Here is a 26509-nt window from a genome sequence, read left to right as displayed (position 1 = left end):
TCTGTTACGATCGTACGTATTAATCACCCGACTCGATTACCCTGTTAAATAGCTGGCTCGATGGCCGCGATAAACATCGATTCGCGGCACGAGTAACCGGCGGCCGATTTTCAACGTTATCCTCGCCCGATCGATAACTTTCCCGTCGATCGTCCCTGTCGTCGCAGTCCGGCGAGCACGCGAACCGAGGGGGAACGTAATAGCACGGTGTTCGCGATGTACGCAATTTCACGATCGTACGCGTTGCGTTTACGATCGGAATACCGTGGACGATAAAAGTCGCGCGCTGTTGTTTCTCGTCTCTCGAGAAATCGAGAAAACCTCTCCGCGCTCGTTCGATCGTCCATCGGCCCGTTCCTGCGACGATGTTTCCTCTCGGTGATCGTTCGCGCCGGTTTCGAGTTTTCCCGTTTCGGGTGCTCGATTCCTTCCGCGTTCGCGCGTGCGAAACGAAGGACGAGGACGACCGGGAGGAATCGGAGAGAGTTCGCGCAGGTTTCTCCGGTTCTTCGACTCGTTCCGTGTTTGCTCGGGCTCGCGTTAACGCTCGACGCCCTGCACACGTTCGAACGATGTTTATGTTCCGATGCGATGTTTGCGTACACAAAGGCAAGCAAGCAACGTGGCCGCGCGTTAAGCGCCCGAGCACGTTACACCGCATTACAAATCGCGCGGAAACACGGCCGAGCACCGACACGAGCGAACCAACGAGCGAACGAGCGAACGAGCGAACGAGCGAACGAGTCGCGGCGGCAACGTTGCGAATGCGTGCCCTCCGCGAGCAAACTGACCACCCCTCCTCCTCCTCCTGCCCCCATCGGTCCCCGTAGTCTCTTTCCACTCGCTGTCGTTTCCTCCGCTCGCCTCGTCACCTGCCTTTTCGAAACGCGCGACGCAACGCGACCACCGCCGCGTCCCTCGAAAAATTCCGCGTCCATCTTCGTCCCACGGAATCCCCTCGGTCGCGACGACAATGGCTGGCGCGCGTGCGCGGCCGCGTGCGCCTTTACCTTCCCCTGCGCCTGCGCGAACGCGGACGCGCGCGCTTCGGTAATTGTTTTCGCTCGGCGTACCGTTAACGGGGAATCCTGACTCTTACGGGGCTCCGTGAACGCGTACCGATCCTACCATGGAACACGGCCAGGATTTTATTCCACCGAACTAGCCGCGAACGCGATCGGTTCGCCGACGATCGCAAATCGAACCCGTCGTGCTCGACCAGCACCTGCGACGATCGCGAACCTACGCGGAAACGTACAGTCGTCCCGGAGAAACTGTATTAAATTTTTCGTCGCGTTTACAATTTGTATCGAAACGTTGCGTATATCGGGTTGTTCGGAAAGTCATTTCGTTATTTCTGGTGAAAATGAAACACGATTTTTTTAGAGTTTATAGTTTTGGAAAACGATACGACTTTTGCGAACAAGCCAATACATTCACAGATAATTTGTTTCGTTTTTTGCAACGAAGAGAACTTATTTGCCGCTCGAAGTCGCTTCTTTTTTCATCGGAGTAACGCGACCAACCGATTTATGAAAAAAAAGCAAGTAGGCATTTCGTGGAACGACTGGCAAAGGGTTGAACGACGATCGAGAGAAGGGAAACTGTATCTTTTTCGTTCGATCGACTCTTTATAGCCATCGTGTCCGAAGAACGATTCAACGATCGAAAAGTGTCTCCCCGTATTAACGAGAAAAGCGAGCGTCGCGAACCGTTCTTCTCGGGAACGAGCGGCGCTCTCTCGGTAAACGAATGCCAAAGAGAGGTCGCTAACGTCGACTGGGATGATTATTGGTTTTTGCGATAATAACGGATCCGACAGGGTTAAGGCCCGAGTCGGGCGAGCGTCGAAACGACGAACGTTCCAAAGAGAGAAATCTCACCGAAGAATCGTGGCCGCTACGGTGTTCTCGTGCCGACTACCCGTTTTTCTACGGACCGTGAAACAAAAACATCGCGACCCGTACGATCGATTCGTCGAACGAAAGACGGGGTGAACGACACAATTTCTCGCGTACGAAAACGCGTTTGGTCTCCGATCGAATACATCGATCGCGGAGACAATCGACGATACCGTTCGGATATCCCCTTTGCGTCGAACCAATGCGTCAAGGGTCACCTTTACGCTCGCGACTGCAACGCGGACACGCGTTGTTGATTCTGGACGCATCGCCGATACGAGATGTTTACCGTTTTGTTTTGACTACCATTTTTCGCTTTAGTCGTCGACGTTTGCGAGTCACCACGGAGCGTTCAACGCTTCCGTCACGCGTTGGCAAAGGTGCTGCGATTCGGTGACGACAACCCCGAATTTTTCGAACTGGGTGTCGACTCAACGCTAAATTGCAACCAATGCGAGCTAAGACGTAGAGTCACTACGGAGCGTTAAACGCTTCCGTGACGCGTTGGGCAAAGGTGCTGCGATTCGGTGACGACAACCCCGAATTTTTCGAATTGCGTGTCGACTCAACGCTAAATTACAACTAATACGAACTAAGATTCGTCTCTTTCGCGAACGACGATAATTTTTGTCAATTTGTCTCCATCCGGGTTTTCTCGGATAAGGAACGAACGTCTTATCCACGACCGATGTAACAAATACGTATACCTTCTTATCGCGAATTCGAAATCGCTCGTAACGTTTGTACAGTGTTTTACTTTCCACTATCTGGTCGACGATATCGCTATAGTTTTGAATCACTATCAACGAATAAACTCCGATTCGTGTTTCGATTATAAATAGATAATAGAAATTTTCTGAGAAACGAGATAAACGACCAACCTAACCAAAGATAGGAGTACGTTCTTTCGAAAGTCGGACGACACCTTTGTTTGGATCTGTTCGACGAATACGCGAATCTCGTAGAAAATAATAGTACAGAGTTCGTGAATTTTGTTCGTTCGTAAATCCGTTGGGGTGAACTTTCGAGTAAAACTTTGCGTCGATTCGCCCCTATTTTTCCGTGGGTAGAAAATGTTGAGAAATATCAAAAGGTCGCCCGCGATGACCGTGCAATTACCGTATCGTACAATTTTTGTTCTCGCCTCGAGTTCAAATCGATCGTCGACCAACGCTGCTTCTCGATAAAGTTTTCGATAAATGGATCGATGGAATCGAAACGGTAATCGATCGACGAAACTGTCGTTTCACGATTTCGAAACGTGGTTTTTGCAAGTAAACGGCAAATTCGGGATCGCGAGCGAGCGGTGGGGACGAGGGACGGAGTAGCGGGCTTTCGAAACTCCACGGTGGCAGTAACCCCAAGAGTGGCTAATTGATTTTGTTCCGAATACGGTCGGAATGTATCGCGATAACCAATGACCTCGGGTACAATGCTCGACCATTACTGGGGGGAAACGAATTAATCGAAGATACACCGTGGTCGAAAAGGTTCCTCGCGAACCGTCGCGTTCAACGTTCCCTCGTTCGACAACGTCGAAGGGCACGCGTTTCTTTAACGACGAAACCTCGAGTTTTCAACCGGTGTAAAGTAACGTTCCCGTGTTCGCGGCGCGCGAGCTGCTAAACGAGTTCCCAACTTCCGACCTACTTTTTCCCACCGAGTTATCGTCCTTCCGATTCCACCGACGTCGTCGACGATCCCTAACGATCGTTGGGAATCTCGAGGATCGAGATTCGAGGTACGCGCGCAAAGGTGATTCGGTCGCGCGCGATCCAGCCGCGAAACGAAACGCGAAACAGAAACGGAGAAGATACGAGCGTTTCGCGCGAGTTACAATGTCGCCTCGGGGCTGGTCGAGATTGAATTAGATCGCGAGGTCGATAGACCAGAATTTGCGATAATAGGACGTGGGATTTTATGGACACGGCGAGCGTCTTCCTTCGATGGCCAGAGGAGATCGACTCTAAACACGTACGAGCCCCTGGCTGGCTGTTGGTGTACAGGGTGAATAAGCAATAAAATCAAGCGTGGAACGGTGCTCGTTTTCTGCATACTTTATGTCCTCTGCGCCGGCCCGCTAGGCATTCGCCGCATACTTCAAGTGTTCCGAAGGTATGCGCGAGTTTTGGATCGGTTTCTGAACACGCTCCGCTCTGGCTACCACGTGGTTGATCACAGCCGCACGGTGGCCGTGCGTGCGTGTCCCTTGCCGCGCAGATGACAAGCGTTCTGTTGAGTTTTTCGCGCAGTAACTCTTTTTCGATCGTTGATCGGGTACCTGGAGCGTTTCAGCCGCCCCGGGACATCGGCTCGGCGACCACGCGCGAGAGTTTGTAAAAGTAAAGAGAAAGCGCCGTAAAGTTGCGCTACGAGTAAACATCTTTCGACCGAGGCGCGAAATACACCGATGGTTCGCGCAACGTTCGGAAATCGGGACTACCGACCATCGATACACGCGTGGTGGAGAAATTTTTTCGGAAGCGGGCAAACTCGTACGTGCCGCGCGAAACGAACGATCCCCTCGACGACACGGTGAAACGACGTTGGACCAAAGTTCGCGGTACGAACGGGATCGGAGAGATTCCGTGGCTCGAAGCGAGACGAGGAACAACGAGGTTGCATCGGAACGTGTAACGGTGTTCGCAGCGATTCGAGAAGGAGAAACGACAATTTCAATTTCTCGCGATCTCGCTCGAGATACTTACTTCCCGACAAAGTAACTCTCTACGATCCGCCGTCGAGCGGGAAAACGGGAACGCGTTCGAATCCGTCGGCGGAAGAAAAACTGGTCGGTGTCCGGGCCAGGCGCGTACACCGAAGTCGGGACTAATAAGCGATAATTGATTTCAAATCGTTGCGACGATCGTTGCGAAGCGGTCGACGCGTGCTCGTGGCGTCGCGCGAGATCGACGTACGAACAGTTCTACCATTAAAGACCCTAATTGACGGTCCCCTCGTTAACGACTAGCTGCTGCGTTTCGGTGAAACCGGGACCTCGATGATCCAGCCGCGTTACCCGTATGTACGATATTGCCTCGCTCGAGGATCGAATTCGTATCGGTAACTCGAGATCAAAAATCATCCTCGTGTTTCCGTGGCGCGAGCGACGCGCCGATAAACGAGAATCGAAAATATTTCCGCTCCTCGGTGCGTCTTCGTGGAAACGTTATCAATGGCTCGCCGAGATTCGCTCGGTGAAAGTAGAGCCGAACGCGACTTCGTTCCGATTACTTCTAACCGCGTTATATCGTTCGAATAAATTCTAATTAAAACTTCTCCGAACGAGATACCGTTTCAACCTCGCGAATCGATCGACGGGACTTTCGTTAAGATACTAGGTTGTTCGATAAGTTTTTTCGTTTTTTCCATTGTAAAAAAATGGAAACGACGACGCTTCGAATTCGAACGACTGTAAATATACGAACGAGTCGACGAATCGTGAAACTTTCCACGTTCGTCGAACGGTAGTACCGTCTTTAGAAAAATCACGCTCGATTTCTCATCGAAGAGACAAAATTTATCTAGCAACCAATCGTAACGAAAAATGCGACGAATTTTAATTCTCATTACCATCGACACGCGGAGAACACGGATCCGATATCGCTTCGAAGCTTGGACGACTCGCACGGTGTTGCTCCACCTCGTTCGTTCTCGGTGTCGTCGTCGAGCGAACCGTTGGAGTTCGATCGGTTCTAAGAAAAAATTCTTTACCGACCCTCGAGCAAAGGTAACCGTCGGTCTCGATTTTCGATCCTTAAACGAGACACTGTCGTATTCCACGGTCCAAGGCTCGGTGGTCCCGAACTCGAAGCGGTCCGTAAGAATAATAGCGAACCGAGCGGCCGTTCGTCGAGTTCGATTTCGATCGGCAGCTAGCTCCGTACCGGCTCGAAGAATCCACGGATTCCTGAAGAAACTCTCGAATCGAACCGCGAAACGGAAGGTGGTCGTTGGCCGACAATGTACACCGGATTACGCGAACGGTAATTGCCGGTGTGTAATTCGAAGTAGGGTCGACGAGACGCGGCGACGTAATTCGTTTCCCGATTCGTTTCGATGTAATACGCCGTGAAACGAGCTGGAACGTTGCTCTCTCTCGCGGGATCCGATTATTTACGCGAACGCTCTCGGAAGTCAATTAATAATAGAACGAGGAACGACGGCTACGGAGACGCTCCCAAGGTCGAGGGAGGCTTTCGCAGGCGTCGATTCGTTAACGGTGCACCATTACCCTCCCGTCCCTCGTAATTGTCTCTCAATTTAGATTTATCGACGTTCGCGTACCCGTACCGCGATCTTCCATCTTTCGCGATTATCGAAATATTTTTCCATCGACGACGCGCCGATAACGGAGCGGAACGACGACAACAACAACAACGAATTTCGACCGCGAAAGGTCGATATCGATTCCGTGAACGCTACGATTCTCTCGTACGCGAGTCGACGGAACGATTCCCGAACGAAGAAAAGCGTAACAACGCGACAACCGTCGCGACGAAATCGCGCGGAACGCGATAACGAGTCTCGTGGAAGCGGAGACGCGCGTCCGCGGTTTTCTTCATCCAACTCGTATTCCCTCCCTCGTTCCCTTGGTAATTTAGCAACCTACGCAACTCAGTCGGGCGGCCCGATCGTCGACGACGAGGACCAAGGCAAGTATTTGGAACGTTCTCGTCGCTTCTCGACTTCGAGCCTCGAATTCCTCGCGCCGTGCTTCGTCTCCTCTCTTCGACGCTGCGCGCCGCGACGTCGTTCCGACGTGGAGGAGGAGAACGACGAGGAGGAGAAGGAGGAGAAGCAGCAGGAGGAGGAGGAGGAGGAGGAACGGCGCGTTTCTTTCGTCTCGCCTGCCTCCCGATACTTGGCTCGCTGGCGCGATTCCTGACACGATTCGATCGACTACCAACAACGAACGCGATCATTTCTCTGACCCGAATCGGATTATTATTATTTATTCAATCGCGAGGGTTGATTCGACGCGAAACGAATCGAGAAGAACGCGTAAGAAAAAGAAGAAAGACAACGCGCGACGAAAGTTGCGCAGCAACGCGGAAAGTGCGCGCGATAAACGGTCACGATGCGTCAACGACGAGAATGAGAGTACCGAATCGACGAAATTTTCTCAACGACGCTACACGGACACGGACGCACACGCGACCCGTGCAACGAGACACCGAAACACACCAATGCCTCGCACAACGTCCCGTAGCTATCTCCGCCGCGTTGACTCCGCCTCGCTGTTCTCAATCTCCTCCCCGATATATACAAAGACGAGCGAACCGAAGATAGATAACGGTGGTCAATACTTGGAACGCTACCTCCCTCGCGAAATGTCTTCCGCGCGAATCCTATCCGAAATATTATGCAAGCGCGTTACTATACGCGTTTATCGCGCGGTGGACCGAGCGATTCCCAACAATAACGCGAGAGATAATTAAGTAGGACTCGAAGATGCTCGGCTAAAAATAACCGTCATCGTCGAGAGATGGAATCGTCCGTGAATTTATCAACCAGTCCCACGATTCTCGGTGGCTCCGATAACGCGCGAAACAGTTACGCGGACGAGTCGTTCGTTCCACAACGGTTCCACGGAATCGAACGTTGCGACATCGCGCGGAGCGATTTTTTCGAAAGAGAGATCTCGCGTTTGCGTTTCTTCGTGGAAGAGAAACCGTGCTCGTATCGCGTGCTGGAAACTTTGCGACGCTCGGCGATGCCTACGGGCGTTCGGGGTACACGCCTGACGAATGCGACGACAAAATCCTACCTCCGAAAGTGTTAAATAAATAAAGATGCGTACATCGGAGCGGCTAAGTGGTTGCCGCAAATTGTGTGTTCGTACTCGTACGGGGCGACTGTTCTTAAGGGTGGTCGGTGCGCCACGGTGGTGGAGTTTACACCGCAACTCGAGAGAATAAAGCGAGCGGAGCTTTCGCGAAACGGATGGACGCGAGCTACGGCTCGAGGTGCTCGACGCGATCGTGTCGAGTAACTGGTAAACCGAAAACGTTGTTTCGTGCAAAAGTTGCGCGATTCGATTGCACGAATTACTCCAACGAGCGAGAGAAAGAGAGAACGAACGAGAGAGAGAGAGAGAAAGAGAGAGGGAGAAAGCTGGTAGGAAAACTTTTGGCGATATCGATACCGTAACGCAAGCATCAACCACCGTCGAAATCGATAAACAAGGCGTCAATCTTCTGACTCATCCCCCCATAATCGTGTCATTTTACCACCACGGCGTGTACCCGTTTCTGCATTCAGTGACGTAGCCGCGAGTCGAAATCCCCCCGACCAACGGGAAATTCGCTGACACCTACCGACCAACGCAACCCCTATTTATGGTGAGCGACGTCACGAGGCGTTAAACGCGCCACTTTCGCGACACGCACCCTGTGTGTGCTCGGAGAGAACGGAACAACGGTACGCTCGCGTTCGCAAACTCGAAGCTTCGTTCGACGAACGAAATCGTAAAGTCGATTTCGCGGGGAGAACGCTACTCGGTTACTCGTGCGTCCGTATCGATGGACCGCACGGAACCATCGCGTACGAATCGAAATATTTGGGAAACTTACCGTGGCTTCTTCATGGCTTGTCGATCGGCCTAACTCGGCGTGTCACGTGTCTCGCGCGTACGTCATCGGCAGTCGTCTCATGGCATCCACGAATCGCGTCCAAAGGGCACGAGCGGAGCTTGCGACTCGATCGAAATCGATCGATCCGTCGATCGAGCGCAAAAATTCCCTAGATCGTTTTCGCGCGACTCGCGCCGCTCTCGGTTATCGTTGTCTCGCTCCGTCCCGTGTCTCTGCGCGTTGACTCTTGGCACGCTACTTTTCTCTCGGTCCTTGTCACGTTGGATTCTCCGTTTCGGTCCGTCTCGTGTACCCAGCCACGAAGGGACGTGCTGTACGGCAGGGAACGCGAGAAGGAAAACTCTGGCAACGTCGCCTCGCTCACTCGCTCGCTCTTTTGCCTCTTCTTCTCTCCGTTACGTCGTCGTCGTGCTCGTCGATGCACACCCCGTGCCACTGTACTCTTTTTCTCATTCTTCCTCGCGTCGTTCACCGTCCGTCTATCCTCTTTCAATTTCCAACACCGAGAGATCACACGTACGTACCAATACGCGCGCCGGGACGACACAGCGTGCACGGGACGTAACGCACACCGACAGAGCCACGCTTTCGACGTGTACGAGTCGCGCGCACCGCGCCGAACTATCGAAAGATTCGGTACTCCCCTTTTTTCGATCGCAACCGTCGCGTAACGAGCTTCGACGGATCGTTAGAAACCGAAAACGACACGGAATCCTCCACTTTTCCCAGCGATACACATTCGTGTCACGAACCTTCAACCCGACGAACTGGTGTATCACTCCGTCGCTCTATCCTTGTCCGACTCGTGGCCCGTGCGTGCGATTCGTCTCTCTCGGCCGAGACGGAACACGGTCCCTCTCGCTCGGCGAAATGTTTTGTTTCCTCGAGTGTACGCACCGTTTCTTCGACGTTCGGCAACTCGACGCGAGACTCGCGCAAGGACTCGCACCGATCGTTTTCACACGCGCGACGCCTCGCGCATCCCTAAATATTCCACCGTGTTCCGATGTCACCTTCGGAGGTACTCTCACTTGCTGGCGGTGGCGGAAGCCATATTGCGATCGCTGTTCGTGACACCGCCAGAGCGCCAATCGGTGGACGGACAAGGGGGATTGCGCGCACGCCGATTGGTCGAGTGCACCTGTTACGTAGGCGCCATCTCCCGGGACTTTTCGGTACCGAGCCAACCTCGAGCGTACTTATCGACGGATTGAAACGCACGCGAGTCGACGACTGCCGTTCATTCGATATCCTTGCGTCTCGTTCGAGCAAAGTGCACGAAACATCTCTCTCCTCGACTCTTCGTTTCATTCGCCCCGTTCGACGAAACCGTCGAATCGACGACGCTCGATCGTCCATCGACGCGACGTTCGATCGTCGAACGAACGCGTGGACGAATCACGGTTAAACCGACTCGATCGAACGTACCGAGTTTCGACGAAATTACACGCCTTTGAGTATCGAGCGAAAAAAAGGAACGGCACCCGATATAATTTAAAACACCTCGCGGCGAGCAATTTAAATTCCCGGTCGCGAAACTTTCCGCGACGAGTATAAAGTTGTGCCAGAAAATGTTACCGCATCGAATAATAAATGTTAATCGTTATCGCGTCGCGTCGTTACTCGAGTACCCGGACATTCGAATACGCCGCTTCGCGTCGCATCGAACTCGTGGATTTCTCGATTTCAACTAACGCCGTTTATCGGCAGCGAGCAATTAACCGTAAAAACTTGAAATTGAATTTCATTTCTGCGTACGTGGAAACCGATCTATCGAAGGATCGTTACGTATCGAAGAACGCAAAGTATTCGTGTTTCCACACCCACACGCGCGCACCGCGTTGAATCCAGTTTAAGAAAACCCGATGCACCGCCGCTCACACGTGCACGCAACCTGTACACCGGAGAGAATGCCTTTTACCGAGGTTTCGAGTAACGCTTCGCGATAAGATTGCTCGTTCGTTGATTTCGCGCAACCTACTCGGGCAAAAAGTCGGTCTATTATTAACTAATGGCGCGCGAGCGCGCGTGAACGCGTGCAGACGTGCAGGCGTGCACGCGTGCACGCACCGGGCACGCTTCGTTCGGAGCATCGAAATTCTGATTACATACTTCTGACCGCACAGGAAATACTTCGCGACCGCATAGACGCAGAAAAACAGGAAACACCAACATTGCGGTCTAGTCCTGTTTCGCGGCGGAAAGTAGATGTATATCTGCTCGCAGCGCGGCGAAAATCGTTGCGTTCGGTGACGAACAACGCTGCCCGATAAACGAACGCTCGAATAAAATACGAAACGAGTGGTTCCTCGTTCGAAATTAATCGTCCCGTGGCGAAATGAACTCGTACGAGGACCGAGTCTCGACGTACGAGCCCGCGCCCTCGCGAGTCAATGCACCGAAAGTTTTCTCGATTCTAAACTTACGATCGAGACCGTACGCGCTTCCTCCGTGACTTCTAAAATTAATCGAACCAAAGGTTACGAACGTCTCCACCGTACATATTTCGTGTCGCGGATCAATAACCCGCGAGATTATCCTTATCGAGATCACCGTGTTATCGCGAGCGTTTCTCCTTCTATTTTCGACCGCTCGCACGTCTACGCAAATATTCGTAGCGGAGCGCGCGAACGTTGCGTTCGCAGCTCGGTAAGATTTTTCGAGCGACGATTGCTCGACTTTTGTCTCGTCTTTCGAGGAAACACAACGGGAGAATCGTGCGAACGAACGTCGACGCGTGTCTCGAGTCGAGCAGCGAATTATCAATTCACGACCCGAGAGGATCGACTCGATCGAAATACTCGCACGCGTGACTCGTTCGCCGCGATAGGGAGGTCCTCGATCGGTCTAGGGAACAGCTGTTCGATTCAGAAATTGTTCGAACGAGGAACACGCAACTGCGTCGTTGGACGTCTTCGATCGAGAGCCGACGCGCGCACAGAACGCGACGTAGTCGGAAATCCGCGTCGGTTCGCGAGGCGAGTCGCGTCCAGCGCGCGCGTACCAACCATCCGATCGATCAACGAGAATTTACGGTCCCCGTGTCGTAAAACACGGACGAACTTTCCCCGTTTCTCCAGCCTACCGCGACAGACTCGAGACACACATGCGCGGATGGGTATGCAACAAGTCTACGCTACTTCGCTCCATCTTGCGCGCAGCTCGAGTCCAGGTGGGAAGGCTTTTCCAACGGTGATGCACGTAAGAGCAACACCTCGTCTCGCTTTCCTAGCGGCGATCGCCGACAGTGGCCGGCTCGGTTCGCCGAGTGGACTCGAGAGACGTCCGAAACTACGGATCGAGGAATCCCGCTGGGTCGAACGTTGCGCGGTGTTCCTTGATATCGATTGAGAAACCATCGATGGATCGATCGATGCGAAAAAGACACGCAACGACAAAGATCCTCGAATACCGCTTTCGATTCTTTCCGTCTTCAAGGTTTTCGTAGCCGAGGATAACGCAACGTTTGGGAGACCCGTTTCGTAACGCGATCGGTGATTCCGAGACGTAATTTCCCTTCGGATGACGCATACAAGGATCGGAATATTTAGGTAGTCGGGGAGGGTCGTCCCGTTGGACGGTCGTAAAACTCGTCGTTCCCATTGAAAAATCACGAACGAGCGATAGATGGCGCCTCGATCCAGGATCGTTCCGATCGAAAATCAAATTTACGTTCGTTCCGGCGTTGCGGGCAACAAGGTCGAAAGACAGACGGAGCAAGAACGCGCAACAAGTCTATGGTACTTTGCTTCGCGTTGCGTGGCGAGGAACTTCGAATTAAAAGACTTTTTCGAGCATGTTTCGCTCCGAGGAGGACAAGCGGCTGAAAACGCGATTGTTCGAATTGAAAAAAGAATTACGTTCCGCGACTTAGCTCGAGAACACCGCCGAGAGATACCGAGGAAACGCGTGCACAAAAGGGCGCGCAACAAGTCCACGTTACTTTACCTCGTCTCGGCTGGATCCGGACTTTGGACTCGGGGAAACGTTTCTCGCGAGGGAACTACCGCGAACGAAAACGCGGAGCCTGGGATCGAAAACGGAAGCGCGTTCGTTCCGCTACGATGTCTAGGAACCGGATCGAAACGCGCGGGGCTATGAGAAAAAGAAAAAAAAACGCGCAACGAGCCGAGCTCGAAATCCGAAAGATTTCCGGGCTCGTTTCGCGGTAGACGAAACGACGGTAGACGAGATCGGTCGTTCGACGGAGGTTCGGCGTGGCAGCGGCGGTGACGAGTACAGGATCGAGAGATACCGGAACACACGCAGAAAAGGACGTGCAACAAGTCCTCGTCAATGGCCTCTTGCGGACGTTCCTCCTCTTTCGACGTTGGCTACGTCATCGGTGACGCACGACTTCCGCTACGTCACGCGGGACGCGCCGCCCATCGTCGCGCATCTCTCCTTTCGGTCCCCCGGCGGCGTACTCGGCTCGACACACGCCGCTCGATGAAAACCAAATCCCGATAGGTTTCCACCTCCCGCGTAGAAAATTCCCGAGCTTCCCGTTCTTTCGAGTTATCGCGCTACCTACGCGTCCAGAGTCGAGTCGATTCTTTCCGCGCCGGTGATGGACGCGTTTTCAAGGCTACCGAACCGGACGACGATTTCTTTCGAGGAGGAGCCGCATCGTACGAACGCGACGGGAACAACGAAACGACGGCTCGTTTTCCCTCGGACATCGATCCATTGTCGGGCGGCGCGCAGTTGTTTCGGTTTAAAGGGCTCGCGAAGCGCAGCCGAGATCGTAACTCGACCTCTCTCGCCGTGGAAAGCTACCTGAATCGCTTTAAAGACCCGTGCGCCGCGGCACGCCGGCACGCCGGCACGCCGCCCGCTCTTGCCCGGCTACTTCATTTCTTTTTTCTTTTTTTTTTTCGACAACGAGGAAAATCGGTTCCGACAGGGACCAGAGCCCGGTTCGGTGTCGCGTTTAATCCCGCGATATCGATAACCGACGATCGAGTTACCAGTCTTCGAGCACGTTATCGACCACCTTGGACGAATTGGCGCAAAAATCTCGGCGCGGCGATCGCGGTACGCTCCTCGCAGGATTACGCGGCGATCGGTGCTTCGGTATCGTTCGGACGAGCAAACGGCGCAGGGGAGGCCCTCGAGGGTGGAAACTAGACAGAGACTCGCGAGAGGGTGGGCCGGGGTGCAAACAAGAGCCCGTCTGTTTCTAAACTTCGACCGAGCGACCGAGCGACCGAGCGAGCGAGCGAGCGAGCGAGCGAGCCAGCCGTCAGGAAGAGGGACAGCGAACGCGAAAAAGAAAGAACACCGAGACGGAAAGAAAGAGGAAAGGGAGGAGGGAGGGATAGAGCGAGTCCCTCTCTATTGATTTCCTGCCGAGGGTGGGCCAACGAAGGGAGGATTAGGTATCGGCTCTCTCGTTGCCGCTTTCTCTCCATCGCTCCGTCTCGGTTCCACCTTCCCTCCTTTCCTCTTATTCTCTCTTGCGACGGTTCTGCGGTAATTCGGCGAGTACCTGGCCGAGAGGGAGAGAGCGAGAAGACGGTAGGTTGGAGCGGTGGGGTGGAGGGGAGGAAGATGTAAAAGAAAGAAAGAAAGAAAAGTTTTTCTCTGTCTGTAGCACGCGGTCCGCGCGTGCACTGTCTGTCGACTTATTTGTGGTGGTAAACGGAGCTGCCGTAATGCAACGTGGTACACGGCCGAACGTCGCGCGGTGGTGGTGCGCAGTCACACCGGTGGTGGTAACGGAACGGTGAGCGAGTGACGCAAACACCGACCAGCGTGTACGATAGCGACAGCGATACGAGCGTACGGGCGCACACGAGGTCGATGGATCGGTGTGAGGTGTGTCGGTGCGTCGGTGTCGTAAACACAGCCCCAACGTGCCGTCGCGGTGCGGTGCGGTGCGGTGCGGTGCGGTGCGGTGCGGCGCGGTCGCCCCGCGGTGGTGGTAGTCATTGGAGTAGTGGTAGGAATAGTAGAAGTAGTAACGCCGGTGCGGTGCTGGTGGTAGTAAACTTGCGTACAAGCGTCGTGACGTCAGAACCCGAGCAGCGTAACCCATGAATCCGCACCTCGTTCCCTCGTTCCCTCCTTCCCTCCGCTCTCGACCACCCTAACCGCTGCTAACCCTCCCTCGCGCGTCCAGATACTATCGATATTACTCCACTACGCGTAACGGACAAATTAATGGAGCAACCTCGTCAAAGGGGACGGAGTGGGAGGCGCGTGGCGCTCGCTGAACCGTGATTTCTTAGGGATTTAACGGACGGGAATATCGAGAACGGTTCGACGCGATTTGTCCAAGGATTTTCAACGACTCTTCGACTACGTGACGTACAACGTTTCGAACTCCGAGCTACTTGGCGCGGGCGTCGGAGGTGGTATTCCCGACCGGTTGAAGTTACTTTCGGTCGGCCGTACCCGGGATTGTTTGTACCGTAATTACGGCCATGAGAGCTCAATTAAGCAACTCGGAGCAAATACCGTGGAAGAAAAGAGGATCACGGCTGACGGACTTTCTTACGATGGAACTCTCAATGACCGAATTGAACGTTGTCTCGGGAATTTCCTTCGACCGATGTTCGATCGATTTCGCGTACCGCGATATCGCGATGAAGGAAAATCATTTTCGTTCCGCGCCGCTCGCGTTTTCCGAGTCGAACGAGTCGCGAGCGTTCCGCGACAAAAGACAACGGTGCGCGCTACGTGGATTGGAAATTTTCCTCTTTTCGAAACGAACGCGCCAGCTTCGCGCATACCGATCCCATTACTCGAGTACGCGGTCCGGCGAACAATTCCTGTCGGGCATCTACGATCGGACTTTAGTTCCACGTATTGCTCACCTCGGTGCTGCGTCGTAAATCATCGTTACTCGATCGACGACGAGTAGCGTCTCTCGATCGTCGCGTCGTCGGGCTAATTCGATTCTTTTCCCGAACAAACGAACGGAGGTTCCAGTGTCTTCCGTATTTACTCGACGAGGGTACTCGGGCTGCGCTGACCGGCTGGGATCGATCGAGATCTCTCTCTCTCTCCGTCCCCAGTCGATCGGATCTCTCGACGTATCGCACGGAGAGAATTAATTATCCGCGTGGCGTCTTGGAACGGTCGAGACGATTTCGCCCCGTATCGGCGATATCGCGATAGAAAAGAGCTCGGTCGCGAGTCAAAAATATCTCGCGATCGCTCGCGGTAAATTGTCCAGCGGGAACGGTGGCCGTACACCATAATTCACCGACGTCTACTTTCCGTTCTATCACCTACCGCCTTCCGCCAACCTAGATATCGTCGAAATTAATGGACCGAGCGTTGCGAACCAGTTGACGCCGAACTACAACTTATCGGAGATTACCGCGATTAGCTCGCCGCGCGGGTTACCAGCTCCGTTATTACCGCCCGCGTCGTCGTTATTCTCGGACGAAGCGAATCAGTTGTCGCGTAATTCCATCTATCGCGGGAAACGCTAAACGTCTCTCTCGCGATACTCGGACCGGTGAAGGTAAGCTCGATTCTTCGCGAACACCCGGTAGATTATCGGCGCACGCCGCCGCTACACGAAGAGTCAATTAACGGACCTATTTCGTCGGATCAGCGCCGGTCGAGTTACGTAGACCGCAATAGCGAGGAAAAGTGAACGCCGCGCTGCGCCGCGCCGTGCCGCGCCGTGCCGCGCCGCGCCGCGCCGCGCCGCGTGGAAATATAAACGGCACGGAGGATCGCGATGACGTTCGAAGAAACGTTAACGGATCGCTCGAGATTAATAGGGTGTCATTTGTTCGCGCGGTTCGCGCGCGCATCCCTCGGCCACGCGCGCCAACGAGACCTTATCGATTCGATAAAACGGAACGAACAACGCCGGCCGATCTCTAATGCGATCGCGCGTTACACGATCGCTCCGTTTAATATGATTTATCGGCGATCCCGCGTATTACACGGCCGCGGCGAGACGATAAACGAGTCCGATCCGCGGAGCGCACGCGCGACCGATTGCGTAAATAATTCGAAAGCTGTTGCTTCTTGACCCGGCGAAGCTCTTCCCATCGCGGTGAATCGATTTATTCTTCGCGAGCCAGCGGTGGCGCGCCTTTGAAGCTTTAACGCTTCGACTCGAGCCGATCCGTCGATAAATCTTCGATACCGGTTTCGTTGCCGCTCGCTACGAGCCCAGATGCGTAGGAAACCAATTAAAGGAGCTGCATCGAGTACCTCGGCCGGAACCACGGACACGAATTTATGAAGCGTGCTGCTCTTACGGTTTGCACGCTCGTTTCACGTCATCCGCATTCTAACGATTCGCGCGCGATCCGCGGTGCTTCTTTTTCTCCGCGTCGATCGACGATCGGTCGACGATCGGTCGACGATCGGTCGACGATCGGTCGACGAGGACGAGAAGAGAGGAACGCGGTCGCGTCGAGTCGCTACCGACGCCCGAACTTTCAACGATCTTATCGATTTCCTCGTCGGAGCACGGTCACGCACAGATGCGCAAAACGAATCAAGGGGGTCGCGCGACGATAATGCACCGACGTCGGCGAAACTGCACACCGATTTAGCGAGCGGCCACCCGACGGTTCCCCCAGTTCATCGACGATGAGTCACGTAGTTCCTCCTGTCGTCGAGCGCGACCGATTCTTCGCGAAGAAACGCTGCAAATTTATGCGACGCTCTCGAATCTTCGGAGTGCTTTCACCGAGAATGTTCGACGTTTAATCGGCGCGTTGACCGATCGACGGATGGGAAACGATCGAAGTAGCGGCTGGCTACGATTCTCGACGAAATATTTCTCCAAGTACGACGCGACGCAACGCCTCGTGCGGACAATCGTTCAGAAACGCGCCGCGAAGCGCAAAAGGGAACACTGTATAGCGAAAACGCGCGTCTATGCGCGATGGTAGACTCTACTTCGCCCTCGAGGACCGATCGAGGCGTTAACAACGAGAGGTTTCAATTTCTGCCGGGCGAATTTAAAAGCAGCCGTGTTTCGTTGGAAAAGTATTTCGCGCGGACGAAGGGAAAGATTTTTCTCGTCCGCGAGGAAAGAATAAAAGAATCACGGGGCGTCGAAAAACGGTACGGCGTCGCTCGGTGACCGGCCGTCGACGCGTTAAGAAACAGTCGCTCCGAGAGCAGGAGACTTTCGAAAAGCGCGCGCGCGCGTCCACGAGAGAGAGAGCGAGCGAGCGAGAGAGAGAGAGAGAGAGAGAGAGAGAGAAGGAAATCGGGCAAATGGAGCCTTTTGAAAATCGAGGTTGCCAGCGCGACCCTTTCTCGGGATTCGTCGACGCCGAAAACGACTGCGACGAGGACGAGGAAAAGGGAACGGGGAAAAAGAAAAAGAAGCGACGTCTTTGTCGCGGTGAACGGTGGGATGACCCCACGCATACGAGACATTCTGCCTCCCGATGAGTATGTGGGTCGAGAAATGCCGCGCGCGCTAAATATATATCGGTGCATATACAAGCGCGCGTATCGAAACGCTCGAGAGAGGCGAACGGGGCGGATAACGCGAGCGAAAGCACGCTCGTTTGTGTATCTTCTAGCCCGAGAGGGGAAAGAAAAAAATCCCATCGCGTTCCATCCGTCTCCGTCTTTCGTTGTTCGGTTGCTCGCGTCCGTGAACAGGGAACGAGGGAACCGACGAACGAGGGAACGGGAATCGACTCGACGCCGCTGTAACGACTCTGCCGCAGAGAAATCGATCGGTCGATCCGTCCCGACCGGGGAACCTTTGCTCTCGGTGCCTGTACGCGCGTTATTTACGCGCCTTCCGAAAATCTCGTCCGATGCACTCGCCCGACCGGTGCACCGCGTGCACCGCGCCGATTCCACGGACCGATTCGGCTCGTAAAAACGACCCGCGTCCCGCCTCGTGCTCGACGATCGTCTCGGCCGTGTCTCGTTCCGTCCATGATATTTCCTGCGATTACGGACCGTACGAGGTGTCAACGTTTCGTTGCACAATACCCGACAATTGATTCGTCGCTCGACGTGGAAACGACGAGAAAGCGGAGACCGGAACGGGAGGTTATCGAACGGGCAAAGAAACCTTCCACGAGCGAACGATCGTATTCGCCGCGGTGGAAACGATTATTCGGCGTGGAACGACGTTGCTTTCGACGACCGACCGAACGTTTCGAATACGCGCCGGTGGTATCTTTAACGTTCGACGGTCCTTTCTCGTTTGTTTACGGCGGAGTTTACCGACAGCTGGTAACCGACATCGTGCAAGCGCATCGCGCTCGGAGGGGAGAACTCGCGAAACCGATACGCGAGTTCGAGACGCAATTTTCACCGACGAGAACCGAGGCGAACGCGCGAGTACGCGGGACGTCACCGATTCCACCGTAATTGCGTTACGCGCTCTGACGTCGCGACGAGTATCGCGACAAAGAACCGCCTTCGAGCCGACCGAGCGAACAAAGAGAACGAGCCGCGTACGCGACTACCGCGGATTGTTTTCCACCGAGCGCCGAGTTCGTTCGGCCGCGAAACAACCGCTCGAGGAACGCGAAACGCAACTACCTCTTCCACACCGGCACCCTGCCACCGAAGATGGAGATTCACGACGGAATTATAAACGGCCGAAGGTCGACGTTACCGCGAGACCGTTTTTTACTCGCGAAACCTCGCGATATAGTAAACCGATATTTTTTACATCTTTTCTCTTCGTATCGCGAAAATTCGCTAAAAACGTACGTCGAGAACGCGCGCGTACTTTGTTGAACGCGTCCAGCTCGACGTCTGTGCAGTTTAGTGCACGCGTACCAGATCGATACGATTTTCTTCCTCTTTTCGTTTTCGTCCTAGAGCCACGAAATATCCCGACCTCCTTCGTACCGCAACATTTTCGCCAATAAATATTCCGAGCCGACGATCGAATCGATCCGAACGCAATATTCACGCGACTGTAAAAATCGTCGAGCGCTAGCAGTTTTTTAAGTTCGCGTTAAACGCATCGTTACGAGCGACACCATTCCGGGAAGGTTCGCGCGCGAACGACTTTGGATAAATCGTGGAAAGAAAATCGTGGCCGAAAGTTCTCCGAGGATCCCGCCCCCGAGAGTCGTTTTACGGGTTTCGCGGTTGGAGGGCAGGTGATCTCGAAGCGTCCTCGTGTCTGTTAATTCGTGGCCCGAAAGCGGCGGTGGTCTCCGAGCGGAGTCGTAGGTTCACTGGCCAGGCCACTTGTCGCCTCGTGCTCCATTCGCATTCCGCTCGTAACGCGAGTTGCCCCGGAACGCTCGATAATTCAATAACGCGGCCGCAATTTACGACGAACCGATTTATTTACCCGCGATTACTCTTCTTCTCGGTTCGCACGATTCCTCGTAGGATCGTTCCCCCGATGTTTTCGGCCAAGCTTCGAAATAATCCGTCGAGCATCGGTTCGGAGATCAGTGCGACGCGTTCGCTCGCGAGTCGTCCGTGTCCCCCGTTTTTTATCTCCGCGAGTCGTACGCGTAGGTTCCCCGTGTCTCCGGGTGTCCCGCGAAATAGGAGACACGAGGAAACTCGAGAACCCTTTTCTCCTTGATCTTTTGTTACGCGCGCTCGGACGTCGCGATAAAGGTCGCTTCGCGTTTTCTCGACGCTGGACGGTTTCCTTTCGACGCTCCGCAACGCGCTCGCGTACTAGCCCAAACGCGAGCACGTGCAACAAATCGCACGAAATCGGTCCGGTCGTTGCCTGACGAAAACTTTCACTCGCTCGACCGACGTAAACAAAGCGCGGCGAGAACCGTGGCCGGTCGCGCGCATCGATCTCGACGAAACTTTTCAACCGAATGGAAAACCGATCGTTCGATCGTTCGAGTAGACACGGTCGAAAGTTGGCGAGACGTCTACGACGATCGTAGTCGGTTTTCACGCGTTTCGCGCGTTCGCGCCTCGACCGGACCAGTTTCCCGATACGGCGGTAGCCCGTGTCGCTCGACTCGCGCGATCGTCTCGTTTCGAGGAGAATCCCTCGACGCGATACACCCGGCGGACCGAAAGAACCAAAGGTCGTGGATCTTGGTCCGCGGACGGCCGCTGAACCACCTACGTGTCCCCATCGCGGTCTTCGGATATTTTCGGAGAGTCCGAGGCGTCCGAAATAACCCAACGACGAGGAATTTATCGAGGATTAACCAGGACGAGTGAAGCCTGCTGCCGTCGGCTGATCCCGTAAACCGAGCGAGGCGACCGACGACGCGTACAACGTCGACGGTATTTACAGTTACGCTGGTTGCGGCACGAGAATCGCGGAAACCGGGAACACGAGGGGTGGCAGAAATGAAAAGGGAGCGAGGAGAAACGGAGACGGAGCAGGGTGGAAGCCAGGCAGGCATCCTGAGAGCCTGGATCGATGCCGTGTTATCAAATCGCGTCCTTCGCTCCCCGTCCTTCTTCTCTTTTACCAATTGTTTCCTCGCCGACCAGACGTCTACCGTCTACCGCGCACGCACACGGGATGTTTGGACAGGTGTTTCGACTCATCGACGAGGGCCAAATACCCCACCCCCCTCTGGTAATTGTCTTCTCCGATCGCGACCTTAAAATCACCTCGGTGTCGAGAATCGACGAATCGAGCTGGAAAAAACGATCGTTCTCCACGAGAAAGAGAGAGAGAGAATCGCGATCCGTGGTTGCTCGTTTTCGAGAACTCACTGCCCCGCGAAGGACGCCGTTTCGAGTATTTATTATCGCGATAATCGTGGAACCGAGTTAACGTTCGAACGTATTTTTCCTTTCCGTCGCGCGATAGCGAACAGGTTTATTTACATTCACGGGTTGTCTTTCGTTGGTGCTGAAACCGGGACCTCGTAGAAAATAAGTTTCGCGTGTGGCTTTAAATTTAAACGAATCCAAGGTCGTTCCAAGGCCGCGTATCACGCGGCTACGAAGGTACGGTACGTTCGCGTCGGCGAAGACGCGCGGAAAGACGACCTTCCTGCGCGCGAAAAGGAAAAAAAAAACGTGGCTGAATTACGGAAGAGGTTGCGCGCGTTTGTTCGCGGTCTCGAGAGAAGCCCTCTCCGCGGAGAAAATGTTCCCACAGTACCGAAACGAGGATGCATCCAGAACGCGTTTCTCCGTTCGCGAGTGCGTAACGGACGCGGGAACGTTGTCCCGTGTAACCGTGATCGCCGATTGCGTAACCCTCGATACGAATCATTCCCGAAATCCACGGTAATCCGGAATTTCTCTCGCGTTCGAATTACTCGAGGAAAATATTCGCTCGTTAACGCCCCGGCGGGCAAGTCCTGCGCGCCAACTCCGTCAGAATTTACCGATCAAAGGTACCGAGCTTGTCTATGGAAATAACGCGCGACGATAAGAAAGTTGTCCGCGCGGCGCGGCGTGGCGCGGCGCGACACGGCGGAGATAAGCTCGAATAAACGTACGAAAAGGACGCGTGGTTCGTTGGTCGAGCGGTGTGGACGGTGTGCTCGATCGCCGGGAAACACGAACCGCGAGACCAACGAGGATAATTCGTTTCGAGCAGTGGCGAATTCCGCGGAACGAGCGTTATGCAACGGAACGCGCGCGAAACGTATCGATACGAGTAACAAAAGCGACGTTTCTCGTACTTGACCCAGATCTTCGACCGCGAATTCAAGGACCATTTTGCTCGCGAGCATCTGCATATAGGGTGTTAACGAGGAAAGAGCCGGAGAATTCGGGAACGGACGGTAGCCGAGCAAACGGCGAGCAACGTTACGTAAACACGGCGAGCCAGTGCCGCCGTCGTATCAACGCTTTCGTAAGCGCAAGCTCGTTCGTCTTCGACGACCCCCTTTGTGTATCGCAAACGCGTCGCACGAAACCTCGAGCGTCCGTTCGCGACAACGATCTTCCGTAACGCGCTCGAATCTTCTTCGAACCATCGAAGAAACGCGCCGATCGAAAACGATTCGCGCGATTTTCACCGAGAGGAACAACGAAAAACTGTATTCTCGAAAGAACCTTCGACGTTCCGCGCTCGGGTTATCGAAACACCGCTCGTTCTTCCACGCGATGTACGTTACGGGTCGAACGAGCCGTGCGCGCGGAAAACAAATAAACGAAGAACCAACGGCGTTGGCGGATCGTCGAAAAGCAGGTGAACAGGGATAACCGACAACCTCGACGCTTCGAGAAATCGAAGCAGCGACGCTTCGCGTCCGAGAGAGAGAAAGAGAGAGAGAGAGATCTAACGGAACCGTTCTAGGCGATCCCGACGTTACCGAATCGCGGCGCGAGAAATTGTAACGGCCCGATTCCGCGAAACGGATACGCGCGCGAATTACGCGCGTCCCCCTTTCCGTCTTCTGGGAAGCGCGTTTTTCGCGATTATTTCTCGCGAATTTCAATTTCAATGGAAACTACCGACCGATCCACGGTAATTGCGTTCCGTCGTTATTCCGGAGACACAAATTGCCGGGAGTGGAGAGGGGTGGGGGGAGGGGGGAGGGGGGCGGTGGCAGAAATCTGAACGCGTCGGCGTCGCTCGGTGTCGTTGTCGTCGTTGTCTATCGGTGAATCGTGAAATTGCGCGGATTTCGTGCAGCTACTACGATTGCGTTTAACGTTTCGGTCGCTAATTGCACGGTGAAAAAGCGGTCGTCGGAGAGCCACGATTATAATGGCGTAATCGCCAGACCAGCCAGCCGTTGGGTAAGAAACTGTAATGCAGCCCGTCGTCGTTCACCGAGAAGAACACGCAGAAGAGAGAAATAATAATATTACGAAGACGGGGAGCCGGATTAACGCGGTGTAATAATCGTCCTCTTCTTGCCGGAATTATCGCTAATGCTCGGTTTCATAGACCGTTCGCGACGAAGATCGCCAGGTAAGAGTCGATCGTCGCGAGGATCGATCGCGCCGCCTTTTTTTCTTTTTTCTTCCTTTTTTTTTTCTGGAAAATGGACGCGCAACACTTTAATCGAATTCGTCTCGATCGAGTCCCGACACGCGAGATACCGATGGGCGTCGAACGAGTACGGTAAAAGTGTTTACGGGGGGATGCTTATCGAACAGGGACGTTAACGCCCCGATAAAATTCTCCATCGCGGGAAGAACGATGCAACGCGAACCGTCGCCAATTATCGCTTTTTCCAATCGAGAACCGGAACGGGAACGAAAACAGTTTCGAGATCCGAATATTTCGTCGAATCGATATCGAAAACCGTCTGCACGCGTACGTAAATCTGCGTAAAATGTAAGACAATAACGGGTCTTCCGTTCCCGTTGAAAGACCTTGAATCCGATTTTTTACGGTTACCGTGCGATCGCGGCTAACGCTAGACGCGACGGTTTTTCCGCCACTCTGCGCCATTCTCGATAAGATTACGGATCCGTCGTATCGGGATTCGAAAAGCGGCGCAGGACCGGATCTCGTGCACCGGGTGTTCCGTTAAAACCCGACGATGGACGAGACTCGAAGATCGATTTCGTTACTTTTTCTTTCTTCTTTCGAACGGAAAGAGAAGGCGAGACACGAGCGAGAAGCGACCCTAAAGAGAAACAGGAAGGAAGGGGGACGACAGGAACCGACAGCGGGACTCCTGCAACGGCGAGTTCTAAAAATGCCCTCGGAGCGGCACTTGCTCCGCTTCGCGCCGCTCGGAATTCTCTAAAAGCGGCGTAGTCGTCGTAGCAGGGATCGCGGCAAATACAGCAGAAAATTCTGAATAGATTGCCGAGGAACGCTGATCGATCCGACGGTAACCTTTTCGAACGCCTTTTCAGACGGGCCGCAGGTGAATCAATCTCGCGCGACGATCGCTGATATTTCCACTCGGAGAAGGAGACGCCACCGGGATACGGGCGAAGATTTTCTCACGCCGGAACAAACGGACTGATGAGATCCGACTCGACGAGCTTTTCACCTACCGAATAACCAGCCTTTCGTTGACGGTTCGTTCGGAGGGCGTCGTCTATTTTTCAAACTTCCCTTCAGAATTTATCGGACTGCCGTGACTCGGTCTCGCGTCGCGCGAAAGGGAATGCTAAGCGGAGGAATCGACTTTCTCTCTTCCCGCGCGCGCCCTCGACGTATCGCTCCGTCCTTCTCCGTCCTTCTTGGTCGTTCCTCTCGCTTATCGCGCTCGAAGAATCGACTGCGAGAGGTTCGTCGATTCGTTGCTTCGTTTTTCGTCTCGATGGCCGAAAGCGCGAAAAACGTCGCGAGTCAGGCGTACGGTATCGCGGTACGGGCGTATCTCTATCGAGGTAAGACTAGCCGCGTTTCCCCCCACCCCACACCCCACACGCCCCCACCCCCTTCTGCATTCCCTTCTTCGTCTTCGTTTTCTTCGTCGTAGCTTCCAGACACGAAGCGCTGCCACGCTCGTGGCCGAAGCGCAATGCTACTGTCTCGTGTATTAGGGGGCGTTCACATCGCGTCGATAACAGACCGGAGAACGAGGCCATGCACCTCGACACTCAAACTTTCACCGCGAACAGAAACCGAGCCAACTGGCGCTTGGCTCGATGTTCACCGAAACACCACAGAAATTTCGCTATGGACGCAATTTCGAGGAAATATTTACCGAGGGAATAATCGCCCCTCGAGGAAATCCAACGAGACCGGAATCCGTCGCGTCGAACGGGACGCGAGAAACGATGTTTACGGATCGAGATAAATCGCGCGGAGAAGCTATCGATCGTTTTTTTCGTTCGGTCGGTAAAGGGTGGTACGGTAGCTCGGTTCGATATCTCGGCGCCATGGCGTTTCTAAATTCGATACGTTACACGGGGGATGAGTCACTCGACACCGGAGTCCGAAATATCACCGTTATTTTCGGCTATATACGAAAGAACCGCTTCGCTCGAAAAAGCAAACCTGCGCGCCGCGATGACTTTTCCAAAAGTAACCCGACCAGTCTCCAACGGAATTCCTTTTTTCTGGGAACCGGTCGAGTGCCGTCGCGTACCGTGCGTTCCGCGATTTTGTAGGAAACGTTCGGGAAGAGAAAAAAAAGAAAAAAAAAAAACAAAAATAAGAAACGGAGGAACGAAGATCGATCGTCGACGTTCGAAAAGCGTGCAACTAGCCGGTTTCGCACGACGAAAGATCGTTCCGAACCGGTTAATCGGCGTCGTCCGATTAACGCTAACGCACGGTTGTACGGTTAACCGTAGCCGGGCGTCGGTACGATCCGCGCGCACGAATACTAATCGAACAATCGGTTGCCAACCGGTTAATCGGATATTCGGGTACCCGTTAAAACCGGTTGAATCGAGAACGTTGCCGCGGTGGTCCCGTTTGCGCCGTCTCGCGGCTCGTTCTCCCGCGCGTGGCAATGTTTATAGATTTTTCGCGAGCGCGGTACGCGCGTCCGTTTTCGAGACGGTAGCGCGGTGTGCACGCGGCGATAGATCGCAGGCGGCGGTGTTAGAAATCCACCGGTGAAAGTGTTAGAGTGCACGGCCACGACAGCTTCTCGTGCATCAAACCTAACCGACGCGGCGGTTAGAATGCCCGAGGAACCAACGCTCGCTGCGCGAACGACGCTTTCTCTGCGCGCGGTAGATCGACCGATGCCGCGCGATCCTACGACCGAGTAGGTGGAAAACCAATTTTTCGAGTCGGCGTCGAACGACCTCCGTGTCTCCCCGTTCCTCCGCTAGATGGAACGCGAACGAACCGACTTGCACGCCGTCGAAGAATCGAGAACGCGAACTCGAACGCGGTATCCCCGGAGTCGGTCTTTCGATCCGTCCTCGAGGAGGAACTTTCGCTGCTACGAGCGACGCGGGTTCGCACGCCCGGAAAACCGTCCATCCGAGTCGCCGCGAGCTACGTTGCCTCGTTCAGCGCCATCTGGGACGCGCCGTACCGCGGCTCGACTCGGCTCGGCTCGGCTCGGCTCGACGCGACGCGTATTCTCTTCGCGGAACCGGAGTACAAGAGCGCCGATATCGCAGGACGGAAAACGCTACCCGATCGAAACGGAAGAGAAACAACCGCGAGCTATCGCGCTCGTTTCGAGAACGTGAGGTTCAACCGACGATAACTGGCCGAGCGAGAAAAGCGTCGTAGAACGTAACCCGACAAACTCGAACGAT

The 26509-nt window shown here is 54.2% G+C and overlaps 1 protein-coding gene across 6 annotated transcripts in view; it reads right to left on the bottom strand.

Annotated features, from left to right (window-relative positions):
- Positions 1-26509, bottom strand: part of Lilli (AF4/FMR2 family member lilliputian) — a 114797-nt gene that overhangs the window by 74429 nt on the left and 13859 nt on the right. Inside the window, exon 1 of one of the 6 annotated variants that reach the window (XM_076319615.1) lies at positions 8477-8922. The exons of the other annotated variants lie outside the window; for them this stretch is intronic. Within the exon in view, the coding sequence (XP_076175730.1) occupies positions 8477-8490 (14 nt within the window). The 5' untranslated portion in view covers positions 8491-8922. Of the gene's footprint in view, positions 1-8476; positions 8923-26509 lie in introns of those variants that run through there. 6 annotated transcript variants of the gene reach the window in all.

This window comes from Ptiloglossa arizonensis, chromosome 9, assembly GCF_051014685.1.
Source record: "Ptiloglossa arizonensis isolate GNS036 chromosome 9, iyPtiAriz1_principal, whole genome shotgun sequence".
NCBI lineage: Eukaryota > Metazoa > Arthropoda > Insecta > Hymenoptera > Colletidae > Ptiloglossa > Ptiloglossa arizonensis.
Note: the sequence above shows the minus strand (reverse complement) of the source record. Positions and strands in the feature narration are given on the sequence as shown.